At 39.2% G+C, this 25,664-nt stretch overlaps 1 protein-coding gene across 2 annotated transcripts in view; it reads right to left on the bottom strand.

Annotated features, from left to right (window-relative positions):
• The window catches only part of IQCH (IQ motif containing H), a 226,439-nt gene that overhangs the window by 192,940 nt on the left and 7,835 nt on the right, over positions 1-25,664 (bottom strand). For both annotated transcript variants that reach the window (XM_021100401.1, XM_021100400.1), the window contains exons 2-4: positions 23,759-23,881; positions 22,228-22,319; positions 7,902-8,019 (exon numbers count right to left, since the gene is read on the bottom strand). In XM_021100401.1, coding sequence (XP_020956060.1) covers positions 7,902-8,019; positions 22,228-22,319; positions 23,759-23,881 — 333 coding nt within the window. The remainder of the gene's footprint in view (positions 1-7,901; positions 8,020-22,227; positions 22,320-23,758; positions 23,882-25,664) is intronic.

Genomic DNA, 25,664 nt, shown 5'->3' with positions numbered 1-25,664 from the left:
CCCTCATTAATGATTACATAGACCTTTGTAATAGCCCCTAAGATGGGTCTCCTTACCTCCAGTCCTCCTCTGCCTGCCTCCAGAATAACTGAACCTCTGATCACTAATTGAAATGTGTCTCTCACCTCCAGCGGTTTGCCTTAGGGTGGTATGATCTGGTTCCCTCCAACTTTACAGCCCCCTCTCCTGCCATCTCCTCCTGGCTGCTCTGTGACCAGCCAGCCTCCACATCTAGTATGTTCTCACCACCTCTGTGAGTGAGCATGTTGTTTCATTTTCTAGGAGTGTCCTCTTCTCCCCTCTTCAGGTGTCTTCTGGGACACCCTAGGGGAAGACTTGAACGCCTCCTTTAGGAAGAGTGCTCCTTCCGTGCTCCCAACAAAATCCTTCCACTTGTTCATGCCAACAATTATTGAGAGGTCTGGGTGAACAAGAGCAAGTTCTGGCCCACATAGATCTTACATCCTTAAAGGAATGTAAGGAATTAGATAATAACCATGAAAATAGATATTTTTTTAAAAAAAACTACACTGCAAAAATGGGGTAGAGGATAATGTGAAGCTACCCTAGATAAGGTAGTAAAGGAGAGCTTCTCTGAGGAGATGACAAGTATACTGATAGCTGCATCAAAAACAAAAACCTGAGCTAGTCACTCAGAGATCTAAGAATGATGAAGGAGTGAGAAATGGATGATTAAAGAGAGGGGAATAACTGGAATAGCTAAGCTAAAAAAGGGGTTGCCTTAATAGGGGAGAAGACATAAAATATAAATCCTGACATAGGAAAAATTGAATTTGGTAATGGGAAGATTAGGACTAAATATGTCTGTATGTGACCAAAAACTGGAGGAGTTATTGCTTAAATCAGACTGAATGTATTGCTTTCATGTATATTAAGTCCAGAGACAGGCTGTTCCGGTTTGGTTTGGAAGTGCAAGAAGTTGCTAGGGACCAGGCCCCTTCCAGCTTAGTACTCTGCAATCCCTAATGTATGGGCCTCCTCCTGGTCTAAAATGGCTGCTAGAGTACCAGCCAACACAGCCCCATTCCAGGCAGCAGAAAAGCGAATGGAGAAGAAAAGGATTACAGAGCATGAGTTGGCTACCTTTTAAGGAAGGTTTCGAAAACGTCCTCTACAACACCCACCCCTAACATTTCATTAGCCAGTACTTGGACATATAGCTATGTCCAACTGCAAGAGACTCTGGGAAATGCAGTCTTTATATTGGGGAGCTATATATCTAGCTAAAAATCAGCTGCTCAGGAAAGCCCTTGGAATCCACTCCCTATCCTCCTTTCTATTCTAACCATCCTCAAGAGTGTTGCCTTTTGTCCTTAGGTTTATCACTTCATGGTTGCAAGATGCTTGCTGCAACTCCAAATGTCATGTCTGTGTTCAAGGGAGAAAGAGGAAAGGGAGAAGAAACATGGCATTTGTTATTATACGCTTTCATCAGAAAAGCAAAACATTCCCTAGAACCAACTCCCTGTAGACTGCTTGCTGCGCAGTTCTCACTGGACAAAACTGGGACACATGGTCAGACTTAGTTACAAAGAAGGCTCAGAAATGAAGAAACTTATTCCTCCTGGCATGATGCCATCCTAAACAAAATCACAGTTTATAGTAATGCAGATGCTGGAATGAATATTGGGTAAGGAACTAACAATTTCTGCCACAATCATGCGTTCTATGCTAGCTAAAGAAAAAAGCACAGTAAGGCAAAAGTTATAAATCGATAATGAGACGTCACTGGATTGAAGGTCCTCACTGTAGTGAAGAGTTGATGGAAAAACCTACTGTGTGAGCTATGGCAGACATGATATAGAGATCAGAAACTGCTGTGCTTGAAACAGATTTTGGAGATGATGTATTTACTGGCTAAAGCAAATCCCAGGCATTAAGCATATCCTCTTGGCCCTACCAGAGTATTTTTGCCCAATCTCTAATATAGCACTCGCTACTCTGTAGAATACTGGTCTAGAGACTCTGTGCCCCTACGACACTAAAATTGGCATCTCTAGCACCTAGCACATAGCAGCATTAAAAATCAAAATATTTGAGGAAGTGAAATAGCACCCTAGTGAAGAAAAACAAGTTTTAGTTTTACTGTGTTCATTTTATTCTTACCATATGCCATGGTGACTCAATCATCAGCTTATGGCAGAAGTGTATGCCAAAGGTGACACTGTGTCCAGTTTTTATGGAACACGGGCCAATTGCTAATTCTGTGACCTCCCTCCTTCACTACAAATTACCCTCCTGAGTTGGTGGCCATGGAATGGCCTTCCCTGCATGCCTGGAAGTTAGCATCCCTTGGTAAGCCAGAGAGAAGTGGAGTGAGAAATTTGGTGTGCCACCTTTGAAATGTTACTGAACTATGGAATACCATACCATAAAATCTGAGTGCAGTTGTAATAAATAGCTTATCTTTCTGGAAAAGGTGCTATGAGTCATAAATATGTAGCTAATTGAATTTTCTCATAGTAATACTGTTATTAGAAGATACAATCCTAAGGGCCTATTTTTGATGCCCATTTTTTTAGAGAAATAACCCCAAATACCTTGCTTGATCACCTGTTCCATTAGCCATAACTTATGTACACTGTAAAGTATAAACCTCTTTAAAATACGAATAAGAATCAAGTGAATGGTAACCAATTACAGTAAGAGGGCATTGCATAGAATATCACAGTGCATTGTAAATAATTCTGATGTGGCTTCATGATGGCCACCTTAGTATCACCATAGTAAATGAGAAAGTGAAAAGGCCACTTTTATCAGGAACACTGCATTGAGAAGGTTCTTTGGGAAAGTTTAGCACGACATAGCTGAGGATAATTCTGAAGACGGGTAGGGCCTTTGTGAACAAAATTAGGGATTTATTCTGGTTCTCTCTTTCTTTCTCTCTCTCTCTCTCTTTCTTTCTTTCCCTTTTTCCCAGTTGGAAATTTCCCTGTGGCAAACACAGGGAGGGAGTTCAAGGTTTTGTATTTTTTACAGTGGTGAGGAAAAGCCAGGACTTTAATGTTAAAAAGAGCTGGGTTTGAATCCCAGTTCTCCCATTTCTTAGCTTTAAATTACTATCACCTCTCATCCTCAGTATCCTCATCTGTAAGATGGGGATAACAATAGCTCCTTCCTTCCAGAATGTTATGCAGATATGGTTTCATCATCGTGGCAAACATAGGCTCCTACATGGCCTTCCTACTTCCACCCTTGCCCTTCTACATCATGTTCCCCACACGGAAGCCGGAGTGACCCCTGCAAATTGTAAATCAGATCTGATCAGTCCCTGGTGAAAAGCCTCCCATCTCAATCAGAGTGATCTCCACAGCCCTCACAACAGTGTCCATGATCTGGCCCCTACTCTTCTTCCCACTTCTCTCCTTCATACACATTCCTCTCCAGCTTCCTTGCTTTTTGTTCACACTCCTAATTCAGGGTCTTTAATTTAATTTAATTTAATTTAATTATTATTATTATTCTTTTGGCCATGCCCACAGCATGCAGAAGTTCTGGGGCCAGGGATCAAATCCATGCCACAACAATGACCCGAACCACAGCAGTAATAACACCAGGTCCTTAACTTACTGAGCCACTAGGGAGCTCCTCAGGGTCTTTAGAAGTTCTGTCTTCTCTGCCTGTGATACTCTTCCTAAATGCTTTGCTCCCTCATGTCCATCATATTTCTGTTCGAGTGTCACCTTATAAGTGACACCATCCCAACACTCCTTATGTTCCTTCCCTAACTTTTCTCTCACCAACTAACATACCATATGTTTACTTTTCAAGTTGTTTTCTGTTTTCCTAATGACCTTATCCCAACTCCAGTGCATACCCCATGAGGGTAGAAAATTTGGCTGATGCCTAAAATAGGGCCTGGTACATAGCAGGTACATAATTGAGGTTGACCAGTATTCATCAACAAATAAGAAGAATGACCACATACATAGCACTGACCATGTATGGGGCACTGTTATGAACATGTATGTTAACTCGTTTATCCTAAAAACAGGTGTCCTAGAACCCATTTTGCAGATGAGGAACTAAGGCACAGAGAGGTAGCCTGTTTGAAGGAGATACATCATGCTTCTAAGTAGGTCCTTGGATCTGAATAGTTTAGTAACTTCCATTTTGAAATTGCTTTCAGACTTAACTCACCAGACTCAACAAGAAAATGAAATACTCTCTTGGCCTATAAAGTTTTTTCTCCTTTTCTTCTCCATCCTCCTTATCTTTTTAGTTTGTTATTTCAAACCTGTTCCTTGACTGTTGTTACAAGTACAGCTGTGCCTATAGCCCAGGGTGCCTGAAAGAAGGGTGTTAATTTGAAGTTAAGATATACTATAAAGAAGAGCCATCAGTGGAAACGAATCCAATTGAGAACCATGAGGTTTTGGGTTCAATCCCCGGCCTCACTCAATAGGTTAAGGATCCAGGGTTCCTGTGAACTGTGGTGTGGGCTGTAGACACGGCTTGGATCCTGCGCTGCTGTGGCTGTGGCCTAGGCTGACAGCTGTAGTTCCGATTAGACCCCTAGCATGGGAACCTCCATATGTGGCGGGTGTGGCCCTAAAAAGAAAAAAAAAAAAAAGCCATCAGAATATGGCTTTTTCAAATGTAAGAGAGTAAATGATTCTTAATTACAATCACGAAACTCCAAATGGTTTGTCATTTAAGTTTTTTGGTGTGAAATAGAATTCCAAAAATAATTTCTTCACTTTAGAGAAAGAAAATTTAAACTGGGGTTTACCTAGTTCAAAAGATTGGCAGTGGGCAATTAAAGGTGATAGTGATCCAGTTAGACTTCACAACTAGTCAATAATATAAGCTTTTAAGTTGGTGCTGTAGGCTTGCAGAACAGTTGGCAAAACAGCCCTGTTTATCATTGACTTGACAATGCAAAAATGAGGGCTATCTTTTGTGTTTAGAGGTTATACATTTTTAAGCAGATGTTTCTGATATTAGGTATAAAACAACAATAGGGATCCAGGCCCTGGAAGTAAAATCAGGGTGGGAAACAGTCCATGCCCCTTTCTAAATGAAGCCCACCCATGCTCACAGTAAAAGAACACGGGGTTATACAAGGCATGTAAGATTCCTTATGTCTATAATCATTTCCTAACTTTTGGGAAAATATATTTCTGGTCATAGTTTTTTTTTCCTGGAATAATAATTACAACTATGTGTTCCAATTTCATATATTTTATTTCATTGTCTTTATAAACTAGAGATCTTCAATCTGATCTCTAGTAGACCAACTCTGATCCTCCTGAGATTCTTGGCAAAAAAAAAAATAAAAATTTAACGAAAGTAGAGACTTAATAGTAAGGAAGATGAGACATTTAAGCTCCCTTTATCATAGCATTGTTTTAATTTCATGATAGCCTTTACTGTTAGCTGATATTTTCTTGTTGATGGTCTTTCTCCATCCTCCTAGAATGTAAGCTCTATGAGACTGGGAACCTGGTCTGAATTGTTCACCCCAGTGTGCCTCTAACAGTTCTTGGCACACATTAAGTACTCCACAGACAGTGGGTCAAGGAACCCAATGTGACAAATGCAATGACAAAGGTAGCAGTGGGCCACTTTGAGGGTGCAGAGGAGACTGAATGAATATTTTATATGGAGATGAGCACACCATTGGAAGTCACTATGGTGGTTTTATTTTTTCATTCAACCAACATGTATTGAGAGTCCCCTGGCATTACACTGCTATGGACAAACTGACATGGATCCTACCGTCATTAAGCTTATAATCTAGTGGGAAGTCGAATATTTTTTTAAAAATCATACAACTCAATATCTGGTCATAGACTGTGGCAATTGCAGTAAAAGAAAAATATGGTTATACAAACTGTGAAATACTTTCATGATAAACAACTTTGATATAGACATCTTTGCAGTAGGCATTTTTGCCGCTAACATTTTTGCTACATAACTATTTGGCTGTAAGGCCGTTCTGCCATAAAAGGTCACTTAACTAGTTGATAGGTTTTGGTTTGACGGTCTCGTTTCCACTGGTTGAAATATGTTATCATTTCTTCCAGTTAGTGACATTATTGATGGATTTATCCAGATGACCAATGACCATGATTTGTCCTTATAACTGGTTTCTTATTTTGAAACACACTACACTGGAGGAGAAGAAGGCCAAGGGACTTGATGGTGCAGAGTTGAACCAACGTTTCCTGTGTAACTTTTGAACATCTGTCAATGAACACGTGACAAACATGCAAAGAATACACAGCAGTGTAGATTTCATAGCGCAATACAAAGCTCAGGTATGAGCATGCATCCTAGTAAACATGCATCCTAGATACTTCTCTTAATGAAGGAAGAAATGTTAGTAAAAAAGAAAATGTAGTGCTGGGAGCTCCCGCCGTGGTGCAACAGGATGGGCAGCATCTTGGGAGCTCTGGGATGCAGATTCAATCCCTGGCCCAGCACAATGGGCTTAGGATCCAGTGTTGCCACAGCTGTGGCTTAGGTCATGACTGTGGCTCAGATCTGATCCCTGGCCTAGGAACTCCATATGCCTCGAGGCAGCCAAAAATGAAGGGAAAAAAAAGGCAATGCTGAACAAGGAGACAAATTGACAGACAAAACAATGAATAAAATACAATGAATGAAAGACCTGGAAGACAAATACTTAGGTACAATCCACAAAACAAAATCAGTCATTTGCACAGTATTGCCACGATCTATATACATTTTAAATATATTCAAATATTTTGTATTTTGTAATAGTCTTTTAAATTTTGTTATTCATTTCTCATGTTTCATTATGTCCTTGTTAATGTCCCTCTTTCATATTTTGTTATTTATCTTTTCCAACAAAATTGCCTCATGGCCAATTAGTTGTGCAGTAAAAATGCTTATGGCAAAAATGGCCGGGGCAAAAATGCTTGCAGCAAAGATGCTTACTGCCAAAGTACCTAGAACTAATACAAACAATTGTAAAAAGGGTACCACATGATAGCTGCACAACTGCGCATATACTAAAAACCACTGAATGAACATTTTTTAAAGAGTGAATTTTATGGGCTATGTATCTCAATAAAGCTGTTACTTAAAAAGGGTACCACAGTGGTTAGGCGCTCAGCTCTGGATCCCTACATTTCTGGGTTCAGGATCCTGGCTCTGACGCTAGGTATGTTCTCTTAGTTTTTTCATCAATAAAATGAAGATAGTAATACCACCTCCTTCTAGGATTGTTCTGGAGGTTAAACAAGTTAGTTTTCCCAAAGCACTGACAATGGCACCTGGTACCCAGAAGAAGTGAGTTGTTATCACTTTGGAGAAGCCAGGGAGGGAACAGGAATCAAACTGAAAGCACATCTGATGGAAGCAAAGTCAGAAGCCTCTTGGGCTCTATGCCTTGCCATCTGGAATCTTTTACTTCTAGGGCTCCGTTCAAAGAAAGCTCTTTTGTCATAGAAATCAACCATGCCATGAACAAAACTGAAACAATAAGGGCATGTTTTCTCAATTAGAACACAATTTCCAGGAGTTCCTTTGTGGCCGAGTGGTTAAGGATTTGGCATTGTCATTGCTGTGGCTCAGGTTTGATCCCTGACCTGGGAATTCCCATATGCCACGGGAGCGGCCGAATAAAAAAGAACACAATTTCCAATCTTGACTCTTTAAAAATTTTTTTTCAACAGCTTTTTTGAGATATAATTCATATACTTTAAATTCACCCTTTTGAAGTGAATTCAATGGTGTTTCGTAGACTGACAGAGTGGTGCAGCCATCACCGGTATTTAATTTCAGAATATATCATTATTCCCCAAAGACACTTGACAACCATCAGATATCACTCCCCACTCTTCCCTCCTCCTTCCAGCCTCTGGCAGCCACCAATCCACTTTCTGTCTCTAGGATTTCTGTATTCCTACCTTTACTCTTGGAAAGGCATGTGGAAATGAACCATGCTGTCTCTGGGGTTGCCAATGTTTAACCTCAGACTCCAGAGGGAAAATAAATGATTTCTGATCAATTACAGCTGGAAACAACCTAAGTTTAAAAAAAAAATTAAATCAAATTTGCTATCTTAACAGCTTAACAAAGTGTAATTTAAAAATAATGCTTCCTAGTTACATCATATTTTATAGAAAATATTCTATTGGCAACTATAGTAAATTTGACCAACTTTAGCATATTTGCCACTATAAAACTGCACTTGTTTATCAGGCATAAGAACTTCCAAGTCTGATAATGACTATTTTGGTGTGAATAAAAAGCTCTCTCTGGCTGAGTTTATGTGAGTCACAACTGACAGAATTGCCACACTCTAAAACATTTCTCGATTTAAAAAATATGCTGTATATTGTTAAATAAAATTAAGTCACAGGATAGCCAGTGGTAAATTTATTCAAAATGTTGATTCCTAAGCAGTTCATCCTTATAGTCTTTAAACTTGCGCTATTTTGTATAATCGCAAAGACTTAAGGATCAAAGGTGGTTAAAAGTCTTCCTTGTTAAGCAGTGAGCAGTTCCATTGGATTGCAATGTAAAAATAAAGTTGTAAGAATGAGTGTTTATGTGTGTAATTTAGGTCTTATAATTTTTAATTTGAAAGCAGGTTCCAGTTCTTTAAAATGGTCAACATAATTAAGGTCAATTAAATTCAACAACCAACGAGTCAATCTCTTGATTCTACTGTGATGCTCCCTTTTGTAAAATTATCATGAAAAAGCAATTTATGGACTTCTGGATTTATTCCAACATTTATAGAATTTAGAAGTTGCCACTCTAATCCCCACAACAAGAAAAAGCTGAAGAAACTGAAAAACAGCTCTTAGATACATCAAAGAATTGAGATCACAGGGAAAACTGCTGCCTTCAAAACTAGGGAAAGAGGTGGATAAAGTCCAAGAGCTGGGGCCAGTACTGGGAAGAAAACTTAAAACTTAAAAAAAAATTTATATTGGAGTATAGTTGACTTACAATTTTGTATTAGTTTCAGGTGTACAGCAAAATGAATCATATGTATACACACACACACACATATATAAATATATATATATATAACCATTCTTTTTCAGATTCTTTTCCCATATAGATTATTAGAGTGTTGAGTAGATGTCCCTGTGCTGTAAAGTAGGTCCTTATTACTTACCTATTTTAGGTATAGTAGTGTGTATATGTTGATCCCAACCCCCTAATTTATCCCCCACCCCATGTTTCCCTTTTGGTAGCCATTAGTTTTGGTTTCTAAATCTTTGAGTCTGTTTCTGTTCTGTAAGTTCTTTTGTATCATTTTTTATTAGAGTCTACAAATTAGTGATCTCATATGATATTTCTCTTTGGTTTTCTTGACTTAGTGTGATAATTTCTAAGTCCATCCATGTTGCTGCAAAATGGCATTATTTCATTTGCATTTATGGCTGAGTCATATTGTATTGTATGTATGTACCACAACTTCTTTATCCAATCCTCTGTCAATGGCCACTTAGGTTGCCTGAAGTCTTGGTTATTGTAAATAGTGCTGCAATGAACATTGGATTACATGTATCTTTTCGAGTCATGGTTTTCTCTGGATAGATGCCCAGGAGTGGGATTGCTGGATCGTATGGTATTTCTATATTTAGTTTTGTAAGAAACCTCCCTACTGTTCTCCATAGGGTTGCACCAGCTTACATTCCCACCAGCAATGTAGGAGGGTTCCCTTTTCTCCACAACCTCTCCAGCACTTATTGCTTATAGACTTTTCGATGATGGTCTCTCATTGTAGTTTTGATTTGCATTTCTCTAATAAGTAGTGATTTTGAATATCTTTTTGTATGCTTCTTGGCCATCCATCTGTCTTCTTTGGATAAATGTCTGTTCAGATCTTCTGACCACTTTTTATTTATTTTTTTATATAAAGCCGGTATGAGATGTTTGTATATTTTGAAGATAATAAATCCCTGTTGGTTGCTTCGTTTGCAAAGCTTTTCTTCCATTCTGTGGGCTGTCTTTTTGTTTTGTTTATGGTGTCCTTTGCTATGCAAAAGCTTTTAAGTTTAATTAGGTCCCATTTATTTTTACTCTTGGAGGTGGGTCAAAAAAGATTGTTGCTGTGATTTATTTCAAAAATTGTTCCACCTATGTTTTCTCTAAGACTTTTAAAGTATCTAGTCTTATGTTTAGGCCATTAATCCATTTTGAGTCTATTTTTGTGTATGGTCTTAGAGAATGCTCTAATTTCATTCTGTTACATGTAGCTGTCCAATTTTCCCAGAACCACTTATTGAGGAGACTGTATTTTCTCTGTTGTATATTCTTGGCTCTTTTGTCATAGACTAATTGACCATAGGTGTGTGGATTTATTTCTGGGCTTTTTATGCTATTCTACTGATCTGTATTTCTTTTTCGTGCCAGTTCCATACCATTTTGATGATTGTAGCTTTATGCTATAGTCTCAAGACAGGGAGCCTGATTCCTCCAGCTCCATTTTTTTTTTTTTTCTTGAGTGCTTTAGCTATTTGGGGTCTTTTGTGTTTTGGCATAAATTAAAAAAATTTTGTTCTAGTTATGTGAAAAATGCCATTGGTGATTTAATAAGGATTGCACTGAAGCTGTAGGTTGCCTTTGGTGGATACCCATTTTGATGGTATTGATACTTTGAATCCAAGAACATGGTATAACTCTCTATTTGTTTGTGTCATCTTTGATTTCCTTCAACAGTGTCTTACAGTTTTCAGAGTATATATGTCTTTTGCCTCTTTTTTTTTTTCTTTCTCCTTTTAGGGCTGTACCTGTGGCATATAGAGGTTCCCAGGCTAGGGGTCTAATCAGAACTGTAGCTCCCAGCCTACACCACAGCCACAGCAACACCAGATCCAAGCCACATCTGCAACCTACACCACAACTCATGGCAACACCAGATCCTTAACCCACTGAGCAAGGCCAGGGATCAAACCTGCATCCTCGTGGATGCTAGTCAGATTCATTTCCACTGAGCCATGATGGGAACTCCCTCTTTTGCCTCTTTAGATAGATTTATTCCTAGGTATTTTATTCTCTTTGTACAATGATCAAAATGGGATTGTTTCCTTAGTTTGTTTTTCTTCTCTTTCATTGGTAGTGTATAGGAATGCAAGAGACTTCTGTGTATTAATTTTGTATCCTGAAACATTACCAAATTCATTGATGAGTAGTTTTCTGCTATCATCTTTAGGATTTTCTATGTATAGTATCTTGTCATCTGCAAACAGTGACAGTTATACTTCTTTTCCAATTTGTTTTGTTTATGGTTTATTTTTCTTCTCCGATTTCTGTGGTTAGAACTTTCAAAACTATGTTGAATAAAAGTGGTGAGGGTGGACACCTTTGTCTTGTTCTTGATTTCAATGCAGATGTTTTCAGCTTTTCAAAATTAAGAATGATGTTAGCTGTGGGTTTGTCATATATGGGCTTTATTATGTTGAGATAGGTTCCCTTATGTCCATTTTCTGGAGAGGTTTTTTTTTTCTTTATCATAAACGGGTGTTGAATTTTGTCAAAAGATTTTTCTTCATAAATTGAGATGACTGTGTGGTTTTTATTCTTCAGTTTGTTTATGTGGTGTATAACATTAATTAATTTGTGGATATTGAAAAATCCTTTCAACCCTGGGATATATCCCACTTGATCATGGTGTGTGATTCTTTTAATGTACCATTGTATTTGGTTTGCTAATATTTTGTTGAGGATTTTTGCATCTATGTTCATCAGTGGTATTGGCCTATAATTTTCTTCTTTTGTGGCATCTTTGGTTTTGGTATCAGGATGATGGTGGCCTCATAGAATGAGCCTGGGAATTTTTTTTTTTCCTCTGCAATTTTTTGGAAGAGTTTCAGAAGAATAGGTGTTAACTACTCTCTAAATGTTTGATAGAATTCACCTGTGAAGCCATCTGGTTTTGGACTTTTGTTTTTTGGACATTTTAAAATCACAGTTTCAATTTCTGTACTTCATTTTTATTTTCTCCTTTTTCCTGGCTGAGCCTTGGAAGGTTGTACCTTTGTGAGAATTTGTTCATTTCTTCTAGGTTGTCCATTTTATTGGCATAAAGTTGCTTATAAGAACACTTAAATTCTAATTGACACATTGCTGGAGGCTCAGTGTGGATTAGCTTGAGAGTGAAAATCTCTGAGGGGCCAAGTCTGAGGACAACCCATACTTCCAGGAATTTTACCTCCAGCAGTCCTATTGTGTTCTCCCTGTGAAGATGAGAGAAAATCCCTTCCTGCTTCAGGGGAAAAGCAAAAGAAACTATTTCAAAATTCTCCTAGATAGTTCTGTTCTTTGTTCCATTTTCTGTAATGAAGGCTAGGACTCAGAGAAAACTATTTTACCAAAGCCTTATCTGACCTGAAGAAGGTCAGCTGGCTTAACTCCAGCCCCCTCTAGTCTTCCTACCTCACGTAAGGGGAAAAACACTGAGAAAACCTTGTGAAGGAAACAGTCCAGGGGAATAAACCCACCAAAAGGCTGAGATCTAATCATAGGATTACTGAATGCTTCCCCCCAATGTACTCCACAGTCATAGAGCCTCTGCATACAGAGGATTACAGATGAAAAAACTGCAAAGCTCAGACTCTATTCAGACAGGCGTTTCTAGGAAAACCCAAAGACAATAGAGAAGATACATGTAGTTAGGGAAATTGAAGCCTTGGACATCGAGAGTTGCAGCAAACAGTAAACATAGCATAACTGCCAGCAGATAAAGGCCTACCTACCTCACACTATGTTCCTATTTACCTCAGTTCTTAATACCTAATACATCATGTCCAGCTTCCAAAAACACTGACAAGCCATGCTAAAAGGCAAGACAAAAAAAAAAAAAAAGGTCTGAAGAGACAAAGCAAGCATTAGAATCAGATTCAGATATAAGAGAGATTTTGGAATTATCAGACCAGGAATAAAAAATAACCATGATTAGGAGTTCTCGTCATGGTGTAGTGGAAATGAATCCGACTAGGAACCTTGAGGTTGCGAGTTCGATACCTGGCCTCGCTCAGTGGCTTAAAGATCCGGCGTTACCATGAGCTGTGATATAGGTCGCAGACACAACTTGGATCTGGCGTTGCTGTGGCTATGGCGTAGGCTGGCAGCTCTAGCTCCACTTAGACCCCTAGCCACATGCCGTAGGTATGTCCCTAAAAAGCAAAAACAAACAAACAAAAAAAACCCAACTACGATTAATATGCTAAGGGTACTAATGGATAAAGTGGACAATATGCAAGAACACCCGGTACTGTAAGCAGAGAGGTTGAAACTCCAAGAAAGAATCAAAAAGTAATGTTAGAAATCAAAACCACCGTAACAAATGAAGAATGCCTTTGGTAGGCTTATCAATAGACTGGACATGGCCAAGGAAAGAATCAGTGAGCTTCAAGAACTGTCAATATAAACTCCAAAAATGAAATGCAAAGAGAAAAATTATAAGCGAAGCAGAAAGGAGTATCAAGAACTATGGGACAACTATAAATGGTGTAACATGCAACAAAAATATCAGAAAGAGGAGAAAGGAGCAGAAGAAACGTGTGAATGATAAGGGCTAAGAATTTTCCAAAATTAATGTCAGATGCTAAACCACAGATCCAGAAAACTCAGAGAATACTAAGGGAATAAATGCCAACAAACAAACTACACCTGGCCATAATAATACTCAAACTATGGAAAACCAAGGACAAAGAAAATCTTGAAAGAAGACGACTAGGGGAAAAAGACTTACCTATAGAAGAACAAAATAAGAATCATATCGAATTCCTCTCCACAATCCATGCAAAGCAGGTAGAGTATGGACAAAAATATTTGAAGTGTGGAGAGAAAAAAACCCCAACCTGTAATTCTGTATTTAGCAAAATTACCTTCACACATGAAGAGAAAATAAAGATGTTCTCAAACAAACAAAAACTAAAGGAATTTGTCACCAGAGGCTTGTATTACAAGAAATGTTAAAAGAACATCTTCAGAGGACGGGCAAATAATACAGGTCAGACTTGGGACATACGAGGTAAACAGAAAATCCAAGGACCTCACCATCAGGTCCTTTCCTTCTCTCCACCTTTCAGAGTCCAAATTTTATTTCATTTTTAAAATTTTTTGTCTTTTTGTCTTTTTAGGGCCGCACCCACGACACATGGAGGTTCCCAGGCTAGGGGTTGAATCAGAGCTGCAACTGCAGGCCTACACCACAGCCACAGCAATGCCAGATCCTTAACCCACTGAGTGAGGCCAGGAATCAAACCTGTAACCTCATGTTTCCTATTTGATTTGTTTCCGCTGCTCCACAACGGGAACTCTGGAGAGTCCCAAGTTTATTTTATATATAACATCCAGGGGTTTTACTAGTTGTGTTTATCAGAAGTAATAGGGGAAAGTATATCTACAGCACCATCCTAGAACTGAAACTCTTAGTATATTTACGAGTCCTTTTACCTCTGTAGATTATATATTTAGAGGTGAACTTGAATTGAGATGCAATTTTGTATCCTCCTTCCCCCGCCTTCAGTATGTACTATGAGAAGCTTTCTATGTCATTAAAACTTCTTGGACAGGAGTTCCCGTCATGGCGCAGTGGTTAACGAATCCGACTAGGAACCATCAGGTGGCGGGTTCGGTCCCTGCCCTTGCTCAGTGGGTTAACGATCCGGCGTTGCTGTGAGCTGTAGTGTGGGTTGTAGATGCAGCTCGGATCCTGCGTTGCTGTGGCTCTGGCGTGGGCTGGCGGCTACAGCTCCGATTCGACCCCTAGCCTGGGAACCTCCATATGCCGCGGGAGCGGCCCAAAGAAATAGCAAAAAGACAAAAAACAAAAAAAACTTCTTGGACAATATCAGTGTTTTTTTGGTTTGTTTTTCAGGGACACATGCATGGCATATGGAGGTTCCCAGGCTAGGGGTTGAATCAGAGCTGTAGCCACCAGCTTACACAACAGCCACAGCAACCCCAGATCGTTAACCCACTGAGCAAGGCCAGGGATAGAACCTGCGTCCACATGGATGCTAGTCAGATTGTTAAGGGCTGAGCCATGATGGGAACTCCCTACAATATTGATTTTAAGAGCTGTATAATAACAAATAGATATAGCTTTAATCATTCTTTGACTGTTAACACTTAAGGTATTTGCAAATATATTGCTATTGCTATACAACTACTAAGCTAAAAAATAACAGTTCAAAAAATTGTCTTGAAAAACCTCCTTTAAGAACTTTATGACAATTTACACCTCCCACCAGTAATATAAAAGTATGCCTATCTTTCAGCCCCATCATCATCAATGAGTATCGGGGTGATTTAAATGATCTGTTTTGCTAATTTGTTAAGAAAAGTAGTAACATATAGTTTAATTCCCATTTCTCTGGTTTACCAGTGAGATTAAGCATTTTCACCTATTTGCTGGTTATTTTCATTTCTAGCTTTGTGAGTGGTCTATTTATGTCCTTTTGTCTATATCAAGGATTTTTTATTATTATTGGCAAGAGCTCTTTATATTTAAGAACATCAGCAGTTTTTATATCACATGTTGTAAATGTTTTTCCAATTGGTTTTTTATTTTATAATGCTTTTTAATACTCTTTATTTCAGAAAATTTCAAACTCACAGAAAAATTGAAAGAATAATGAGCATCCAAATAGCCTTCACCTAGATTGCCAAGTGTTAACATCTTGTTACCTATGCTTTGTCTCTCTCTGTAACTAGGATATAGTTATATTCTGTATCACTGGGATTTGGGTACCACTTTGTAACAACCCAGAACAGATTGGCTCCAGGGTCCTTCAATAACAGAGTGAAAATGTACTTTCTAATCTACACTCACCATTTAACAGAAACCGCTTCTTTCCTTCTCACTGTTTCTCACTATTACTTATTTGCTTTGTTCTTGTTTTTTTTTTTCCTCCTCAAACACTAGCATAGCAGAATGTAAAATGAAGATTTCTGTGTGGTTCTGAGAGTGTGGGTACAGATGGTAGTAACCCCCTAGTGTCAATAAGCAAAGCATGGTCATTAAGAACAGTGTGAGCAGATATCACAAGCAATAAAATCTGTGCAAGCCAGCAATGATAAGAGGAAGAACCACACTTTGACATAGAAGAAGAATCACTGCCAAAAAGGGAATAATAATGAAACCTATTTTGAAAACAATACAAAAGCACTTTGAGCTTTTTGGAGAAGATATACCATTTTTGATAGTGTCCTTATTATTTTCTAAACGACAGCCAGGAAAACCTTGCATTTTCTGGCATGCATTATCATTACTTTGTGTAAATACTGGGTTTTTTTTTTTTTCCCTACTAGACAAAACTACCAGTTTTTTTTTTTTTTTTTCTTGAACAATGCTTGTTAAAAAGGAAAACCATTCTTTGTGAAAATTTGGCTTCCTGATTTTTGAGTGGCTGTGGTGTAGGAGAAGAATACTAGATTGCAGATACTTGAGTGAACTTGGACCTGGGCCTTACTATTGATGGCCTGTGTGACCTAAAACACAGGTATGAGCCTCAGTTTGCACATCTTTAGAAGCAAAGCATAACTATATGCCTTATAGGTTAAAAAAAGTCCTTTGTAAACTGTCGTGTTATAAATACATTGACAATAATGATGATTCATGATACTGATAATAACGAGGAGGAGGAGGATTATATATCTTTTCTACATCATTTTTCAAGGTGTATCCGGGGATAGTACTCATTTGGAATGAATTCTTCCAATTTCCTGGGCTTCCATTGTAGAACGAAGCCCTATCTATCTGAACAGTGTTGAGTCTCAGTTGCTGGTAGCAGCTGGGCTCTACTGTCAAAGGAGCAACAGGGATTTGTAGTCCTCCTTACGTGCCACTTTTCTCAGGAGCTGCTGCCTTGGACTTTTGGCCTTTGACACACCATCAGACTCACAATGTAAGCACACACTGTAGTCCTACCAGTCTGGCTGCAGGGTCCCACTCCTGGCTCAATCCTGGTGCAAGAGGCTTTCTCCAACCCTTCATAGCAATGGGGTAGCAGCATTTCCAGGACCAGGCTTTTGATCATACAGAGGCAGGTCCTCTAGTTGGCTAGAAGAATACTGATTCCAGGGAGTCATGCTTTCCCAGGAATTCCAAGCACAAATTATTTGCATGAGGATTACCAAGAGTGTTTGTTAAAACGCAGATTCCAGGACCCCAGCTGGAGCCGGTGAAAGAGGACTGCAAACCAAAGTTTAAGAACCCTCAACTCTAGACCTGTGGTCTCTGAAATGTCATCTCTCAGGTGCTACATAAGACAATGCCATTGGTCATGTGAAGAATATAAGAGCTTCTATTTATATACAGTAAGAAATAAAAATAAGAAATTACTTTATACTACTATTTAATACTCAGCTTGTCACTGCATTCCTCATGTGCTCATGTCACCTCTGGTACTGGATACCTCCTGAGATTAGAAGCTTCAAACTGCAAGGGTATGAACAGTGGGGTCACATTGGTACATGTTTTTTCAGAGCATTAGCATGTACTGCAGTTTGCTCATGAAGTTAGTTTGTGGATTATATTAGTCAGTTTTAATTAAACTAAGCCTGAAAAAAAGGGAGAGGTGTCTTAAAAAGATTCCTGCAGAGTTCCCATCATGGCTCAGCAGTTAACAAACCTGACTGGTATCCATGAGAATGTGGGTTCGATTCCTGGTCTTGCTCAGTGGGTTAAGGATCTGGCGTTGCCATGAGCTGTGGTGTAGGTCACAGACGCAGCTCGGATCTAGAGTTGCTGTGGCTGTGGTGTAGGCCAGTGGCTACAGCTCTGATTAGACTCCTAGCCTGGGAACCTCCATATGCCAAGAGTGTGGCCCTAAAAAGACAAAAGACAAAAAAAAAAAAAAAAAAAAAAAAAAAGATCCTGCAAAAAGTCACTCTGTATCTTGATGATAATGATAACAAGCATCAGTGAAAAAAAAAAAGAAAATGGAAGAACTGACAGTTTTCCTTCTAGCTTCTCTTCAGGATGAGCTTTTCTTCAATCATATTAAAATGTAAAAATGATGATCAACCAATCAAACTTACGAAGAACCAGCCCCCTAAAACTCCCCAAACTTAAAAAGTATCCAGAAGATAAACTACAATATGGGCTCACATCCACCCAGCCTCAATGCTGACTCACAGCTAAATTTAGAGTATGTTTTGGGATATTAGTTACAACCAATATAAAGTTGTCATGATTAACAAGATTAAGAAACCAAAACATTATAAATAATAACCTTTTTAACATGAGAAGGAAGCTTTGTGCTGTTAATAAAGTGAACAATTTCAAACGGTTTATTTCATCTTTATCTCATTATTTAAATACTTCTATGTTGGTGTATTTTGTAATAATTCACTCTATGATAAATATTTATAACGAAATAAGCAACACACATTATGCGGGAACACCTAAATTCTTTGACTGGTGCAAGGGCCAGGACCAGCTTTTGTCCCAGCTTGAAACTTTCCTGAATCTGTGTCTCCCTCTTTGACTTCCTAATCAGTTTTGAGTTTAAGCAACCTGTTTCTCAGTGATTCGTGCCATCGGTAATAAAAAAGCTCCTTCTTACTCAGGCATTTTAAGGACTTTGTCATGGAACCTCAAAAGAAAAATGCAATGAATTGGCCAGTCCTGCTCATCCCAGACATGTGAACCAAAGGAATTCTGGGTTCTGCCATCTGCCTTGCATGTAATCTCCCAGAAAGGCCATAGCAGACTCCGAAGCCAAGGGGCTCCAGTCTCTGGGGCACCCCTGCAAGGGCAGAACCAGGTGTGACTGTCTACCTGGGAACGTTATAGTCACAGATGATCATCCGTGATCTCCTTGGTCTCATGTTTTCCCTCTCCGTCTGCTGTCGCCACTTCTCTTCCTCCCTAAGCCAGCTCCCTGAGACTTACACTGCCACTCCCAGGGCCTGCCTGGGGCCTGCTTCCTTTGAAGACCCAATTTGGACTCTTCTCCAGTTTTTGACCTTAGCACATCTCATTTCATTTTCTTTCTTTTATTATTATTATTTTTTAATAGTTATTTCCCCAATACGCTTTTTTTCTCCTACTGTACAGCATGGTGACCCAGTTACACATACATGTACACATTCTATTTTCGCACATTATCAGTCTCCATCATAAGTGACTTCATTTCATTTTCAAACTGTGTGTCATGTTAGCACCCGAAATCCACAGCTATGACTGAGATGCTCCCTGAGGCTTGTAGGGCTCCTATGAACTTGTCAGGCTCCCATTTCCTGATAAGAGGGCCAGTGATTGTATTACTGTATCAAATGGGAAAGAAAGGATCCAAGGACCACTTCTGGGAGCCAGCTCCACACCATGTTAAGGTCTCCCTTCACTCTCTCAGGCCCTAAGAATATCAAGGACACCCCCTTGGCAGAAAGAAGAATTGTACAACCAAAGGTTTCTCTTTCCGTTTGGTTCTCTGCTACTTAGTTGGCTCTTTTCAGCTATCATAGCTTGCAGATCTACAGCCTAGCTTCTGTTCTTTGTCAAGATGAGAGGACAAAGAGGAAGCTGGAGACAGGACAGAACTTTCATTAGATTTGGTGACAGACCTCTCTTCTCCATTTACTTTCTTCATCTGCTCCATTCTTTTTTATTTCTTTCTTTCTTTTTTTTTTTTTTTTGTCTTTTCAGGGCCGCACCTGCGACATATGGAGGTTCCCAGGCCAGGGGTTCAGTCAGAGCTGTAGCCACCAGCCTATGTCAGAGCCACAGCAACACCAGAGCCGAGCCATGTCTGTGACCTACACCATAGTTCATGGCAACGCCAGATCCTTAACCCACTGAGTGAGGCCAGGGTTTGAACCCACAACCTCATGGTTCCCAGTCGGATTGGTTTCTACTGCGCCATGACAGGAACCCCTTCCCCTCCCCCCCCTTTCTTATTGCTGTTTGCTCACTCCATCCTTTGGCCACACATTCCCCACCTGCTACATATCTCCTGGCTGCCATCTGAATAGGTCTCCCACTTTGCCCTTGTATGGCTCTCTTGATTTAGAATTGAGTCAATATAAGTTGGTAAAGTAACCTCCAATATTTTCTTCTCCAAGCATCCCTTTCATTGTTTTCCCTACAGATTCTTTGTTTTATTTATTTATGTATTTATAAGTAATAAATAACCAGCCACTGCAGAGACCCCGGCCACTGCAGTGACAACACCAGATCCTTAACCTGCTGTGCCACAAGAGAACTCCCAGCTTCCTTGTTTTAAAAGATTAGGTAGGAGTTCCTGCTATGGCACAGTGGATTAAGGGTCTGGCATTGCTGCAGCTGTGGCTCAGATTTGATCCCTGGCCTGGGAATTTCCATATGGTGTGTGTATGGCCAAAAAAAAAAAAGATTATGTGTATTAACCTATTTGCAAGCAATACTGTTATTCCCAGTGTTAAAAATCTAAGATCTAAGTGACTAAAAACTAGACAGACTAAGGAAAGGTTGCCTCTGCCAAGGGAGGATGGATGCTGGTGGCACTTCAGATGGGAGATAGGGAGAGAGGTACAGAGTGCACCTAAGGCTCTGCTCCCCACCACTGGGAGCTGGGAATTGACTGTGTCTCCTGATGTCCATGTTTCCATGTGTGTTCTCTTAAACTTGACATTGCTGTCTGATATGATTCACTTATGCTTCCTGTATGTTTATGATGCAAATAGGGCCACAGGGATTTTTTGCTTAGTACAAAATCTTAATCTACATACACTCAAATTCAGAAGGCCTGGATGTAAGAAGCTCCAAAGTGAGGAAAGGCCTTTCTCATGAACTCAATCCTAATTTTAGTAAGTCATCTCTTAGGATCTCTTACATATTGAGTATTTCAAGCAAGTTTTATTATATTTGTTTTGTTTACCCTGGCTACCAAAGTCATCTTTACAGTAAAGCACATATGAGAGGCTAAAAACTATAGAAGTACCATGTGATCTGAATAGGGTAAAAATGGATTTGCTGGAGTTCCTGTCGTGGCTCAGTGGTTAATGAATCCGACTAGGAACCATGAGGTTGCGGGTTCGATCCCTGGCCTTGCTCAGTGGGTTAAGGATCCGGCATTGTCGTGAGCTGTGGTGTAGGTTGCAGGCGTGGCTCAGATCCCAAGTTGCTGTGGCTGTGGTGTAGGCTGTGGCTACAGCTCTGATTACACCCCTAGCCTGGGAACCTCCATATGCCACAGAAGCGGCCCTAGAAAAAGCAAAAAAAGCAAAAAAAAAAAGGATTTGCTTTAAACTATTTCCTTTAGGAGTTGAAATTTGTATATGCTTTTGCTAAAATGAAAAAGATATAACACCAAGACTAGGACCCTGAAATATCTGTCCTGGTGTTAAGCATTAGAATACAATAAAAGTAACATAGAATAAACTCTATTAAAATCCAAATTCTGGGAGTTCCCGTCGTGGCTCAGTGGTTAACGAATCCAACTAGGAACTATGAGGTTGCGGGTTCGATCCCTGGCCTTGCTCAGTGGGTTAAGGATCCGGCATTGTCGTGAGCTGTGGTGTAGGTTGCAGGCGTGGCTCAGATCCCAAGTTGCTGTGGCTCTGGTGTAGGCCGGTGGCTACAGCTCTAATTGGACCCCTAGCCTGGGAACCTCCATATGCTGCGGGAGCAGCCCAAGAAATGGCAAAAAGACAAAAAAAAAAAATATCCAGATTCTGCCATTAACTTCTTACCCAAAACTTCTATTGAAATTGGTAGAACAGATAAGAATAAAGCCAATGAAATTTTTTTACAGTCATCTCACCTGAGTTTTGCTTTGTTTTGTTGTTGTTGTTTTTTCCATTTTTGGGTACCCCATGGCACATCGAATTCCCATAGCAAGGATTCAGACCCGAGCCACAGCTATGACTCAAGCCACTGTGCTGGGGCCAGGATCGAACCTGTGACCCCACGCTCCCAAGACACCACAGATCCCATTGTGCCACAGTGGGAATTCCTCACCTGATATTATTTTTAAGAAATAGTTAAATTGGGAGTTACCGTTGTGGTGCAGTGGAAACAAATTTGACTAGTATCCATGAGGATGTGGGTTCAATCCCTGGCCTTGCTCAGTGGGTTAAGGATCTGACATTGCTGTGAGCTGTGGTGTAGGTTTCGGACATGGCTTGGATCCCGCATTGCTGTGGCTGTGTTATTTGCTGGCAGTTGTAGCTCTGATTCGACTCCTGGCCTGGAAACTTCCATATTTTTTTAGGGTGCGGCCCTAAAGAAAAACAATTTAATTGGACTTATTTGGACCCAAAAATGGCTATTTTACTTACCATTTGGAAGCATGAGAAGAAGATAAGTTGTCATTAATAGGGGTTGTTAAGACGTGTTGGTGTACAACATTTAAATACTTCTCAATGTGAATCTGTCACAGAAAAGTTAAAGTTTAGGCCATTAGAGTGGACTTGAGCTACTTAGCTAATTTACTTCATTTCATTAGGTTAACGCTCAGAATGGTGTAATTAAGCCAGAAGAGACAACATGCTATGTGTTCATTACAAGCCTAAGGTATCATTAGGCCTCTCAAAGCCAAATTACTTTATCCAAAAAAGCATAATAAACGATTAGACTCAAAGCTTAAGTGACCTGTAGCACTGTTCACAAATGACACTGCACCAGAGTCAGTTTACTCCCCAGCCAGGGAAACTTGCCAGGCAATACAGACATGGAGTGATGTCTTTCTCTATGGAACTTCAAGCAAGCAGCTGAGGAGAGAGTTTGGCCTTTAGGTAACAAGATTATTTAAAATGGCCAACCCGAAGACTCCAGCTGGGTCCAGCCCTCTCATTGTCAGATAATGTAGGACAATGGCATGCAAGTCTGATGAGGCAACAGAATATTCCTCCTCTCATAGCCTCAGGATTTGAGCTAGGAAGCTGATAACAGGGTAAAGTGAAAGTCAAAAGCAAGAGCAGAGACACTGATCGAGGTCTTGAAGAGGGAGATGGTCTTTCTTTGGACCCATGTGCCGATAGAGTCTTATGTTATATGTGAACATGATCCTGGTCTGAAGATTGGATTCTTCCATGCCCTTAGGTATATCTATAATGATGAAGTCCACATATATTTCAAGCAAGCATTAGTATTTTTGTTGTATCTCGCTGGTCCAAAATTGGTAGATTTCTTTCCTATTTCCAGTCTTATGTGCTGGATCACAACATTACAAAGATGACTAAAGTCAAAATACTTAAGCTATCAGGGAAAAGTAAACTCTGATTTTTCAGAATCCTGGTGCATCTGATAGAAACTTCCTGCAATGTATTGGTATGAATCCTTTTTTTGTCAGGCATATTATTGGACTAATATAGTTATTTTTAAAATTCTAAAGTCTTTTTATCAAACACCATTTTAGGGGTTAACACTGTATAATCAAATATTATCAATGCCTCAGATTCTTTATGGAATGTGACAAGATGTAAGTCAATCAGTTAATAATCATTTTTTAAATATAATTTTATTGAAGGATAGTTGATTCACATTATGTTAATTTCTGCTGTACAGCAAAGTGAATGAAATAATGCCATTTACAGCAACGTGGATGGACCTCCACCTTATCATATAACTGAAGTAAGTCAGACAGAGAAACAAATATACCATATGACATCACTTATATGGAATTTAAGAAACGGTACAAATAATGATCATTTTTAAAAAAAAGATCAGGATGAAAAAGCTGATGACCAACCAGAGCCCGCCTCTGTTAACGGAATTACACAGGAGCCTGTGAAAATCCCACAGTTCTTTATTCTCAAGGAATCTTTGTCTCCTTCTAGGATTTTATTTAATATCTACAGCTCTACTTACTTTTAACCCCATTTCAGTCCTTTTGATGGCTGTTTCAAGATTCTGAATGTCTAGAGTCTCACGTTTTTCCTCAGGAGGGAAATTGGTTAATTTCTCCCTTAGTTGATAAAGGTCTTCATGGACCTAAAGGTAGAAAAACACAAAATAACAAAAGAATATGTACATCATCCATCTAAAACAGTTCTTTATCTTAAAGTTTTGTAATTTGCTTGGATTGCTAGAGACAATAAAGTTGATTCTAAAGATGGTGTTCATTGAAAAGGACTGTCTTTATGGTTCTAAGATATACTTTATTAGACGCTCCACATATTATCTTTCAGATTTTGGAAAACTAAGCTTTCATACAGTTTCATATTTGTCCAAGTTGGATCCAAGATAAAATTGCAAGTCAAATAGCTTCTGCTTTTTCAGGTGGTAAAGCAGTTGAGTCAGATACAGTGAGAAGTTTGAGCCCAACTCTGATTTCAACAAAGCTTTCGGCAAATAGAGGTTCTAGTGAAAGCAGTGCCTTTCAAAAGAGAACTGTAAATATGATGACAGGACCTATTGGTTTTCCATTCTAGCTAGATCCTCCCCTTACTGCTCTGAAGAAGCAGTTCTATAGGTGTGGCCTTAATTTTGTTTAGTCAGAAGTGAAAATGATCCATGAAGAAACAGCAACATAATGTTATTACTTTAACATTTTCCTTCAATTTGGGGATTAATGCAAACTATTGCCTTTGGAATGGATAAGCAATGAGATCCTGCTGTATAGCACTGGGAACTATATCTACTCACTTATGATGGAGCATGATGGAGGATAATGTGAGAGAAAGAATGTATATATGTATGTGTGACTGGGTCGCCCTGCTGTATAGTAGAAAATTGGCAGAACACTGTAAACCAGCTACAGTAGAAAAAATAAAAATCATTTAAAAAAAACATTTTCCTTCAATTTGTATTTTTCCTTGCAAATGATGAATATTTCTCCAACATCAAGTACCTTCTGAATAAAATGGGAGTTATGAAATTAGACAGCACAAGATTCTCAGCATTCATATTAGCAACCAAACTTCAACAGATAAATACAGATGGCACCAATTATTGTATGGGCTGCTGCCACTAGAGAAACATTTTGTTATGTAAATTTATGAGCCCAACACCTGTTTCAGGAATAGTCACACCAATAACAATCTGCAGACTGGGTTGCTAAAGGCATTTTGAAACAGTTACCTTTTCTCTGTTAATACAACTGGACCTACACATGGATCCAGCCTATGCTATCGATTACTCTTGAATATTCCCAAGGAGCCAAGTACTCAAAAGATCAAAAAACATTTGCATCTTTTCACTGATGGGCATCACAGTCTGGCAGATACATCTGGTCATTTGTACTCTGCACAAATTATCATGTAGAGCCTTCAGGGCTCACAGATTGAAATCTGAACACACCTACTCTGCTGGTAGGCACTAAGGATGAAGATGTACTTCTTTCTATTGTTTTGTCCAAATTACTGCTGCAAGCTGATTTATTCTTTAAAGACATGGCAAAAGTACAAAGAGGCCGTTCAAGGGCAAGCCCACTTCCAGGTCCATGTCGTTTTTTTGGCTGTTTTTTTTTTTTTAATTTTTTTTTGGGGGGGTTAACTTTTGAATGTACTGAATTTCCTTCTTGTGGCTCTTGTATTTGTAGCTTTGTGTATCATTCTGTAATTATGCCTGTCAACTGCTAGTGGGAACGAAAACTGCACTTGATTAATTTATTGGGGAACCGCACTTGATTTCTTTATCTACTTTGTACAGACAATTAGATGACTTCATAGAGTTGTATGTAATAGGTCTGGTACATAGTAGTAGCTTTGGAACAGATAAACATAATTCCATGTTCTATTATAAAGTTCTATACAATGATAAACATAATAACAGA

Source organism: Sus scrofa, chromosome 1 (genome assembly GCF_000003025.6).
Source record: "Sus scrofa isolate TJ Tabasco breed Duroc chromosome 1, Sscrofa11.1, whole genome shotgun sequence".
Lineage (NCBI taxonomy): Eukaryota > Metazoa > Chordata > Mammalia > Artiodactyla > Suidae > Sus > Sus scrofa.
This window is presented reverse-complemented; position numbering and strand designations above follow the sequence as displayed.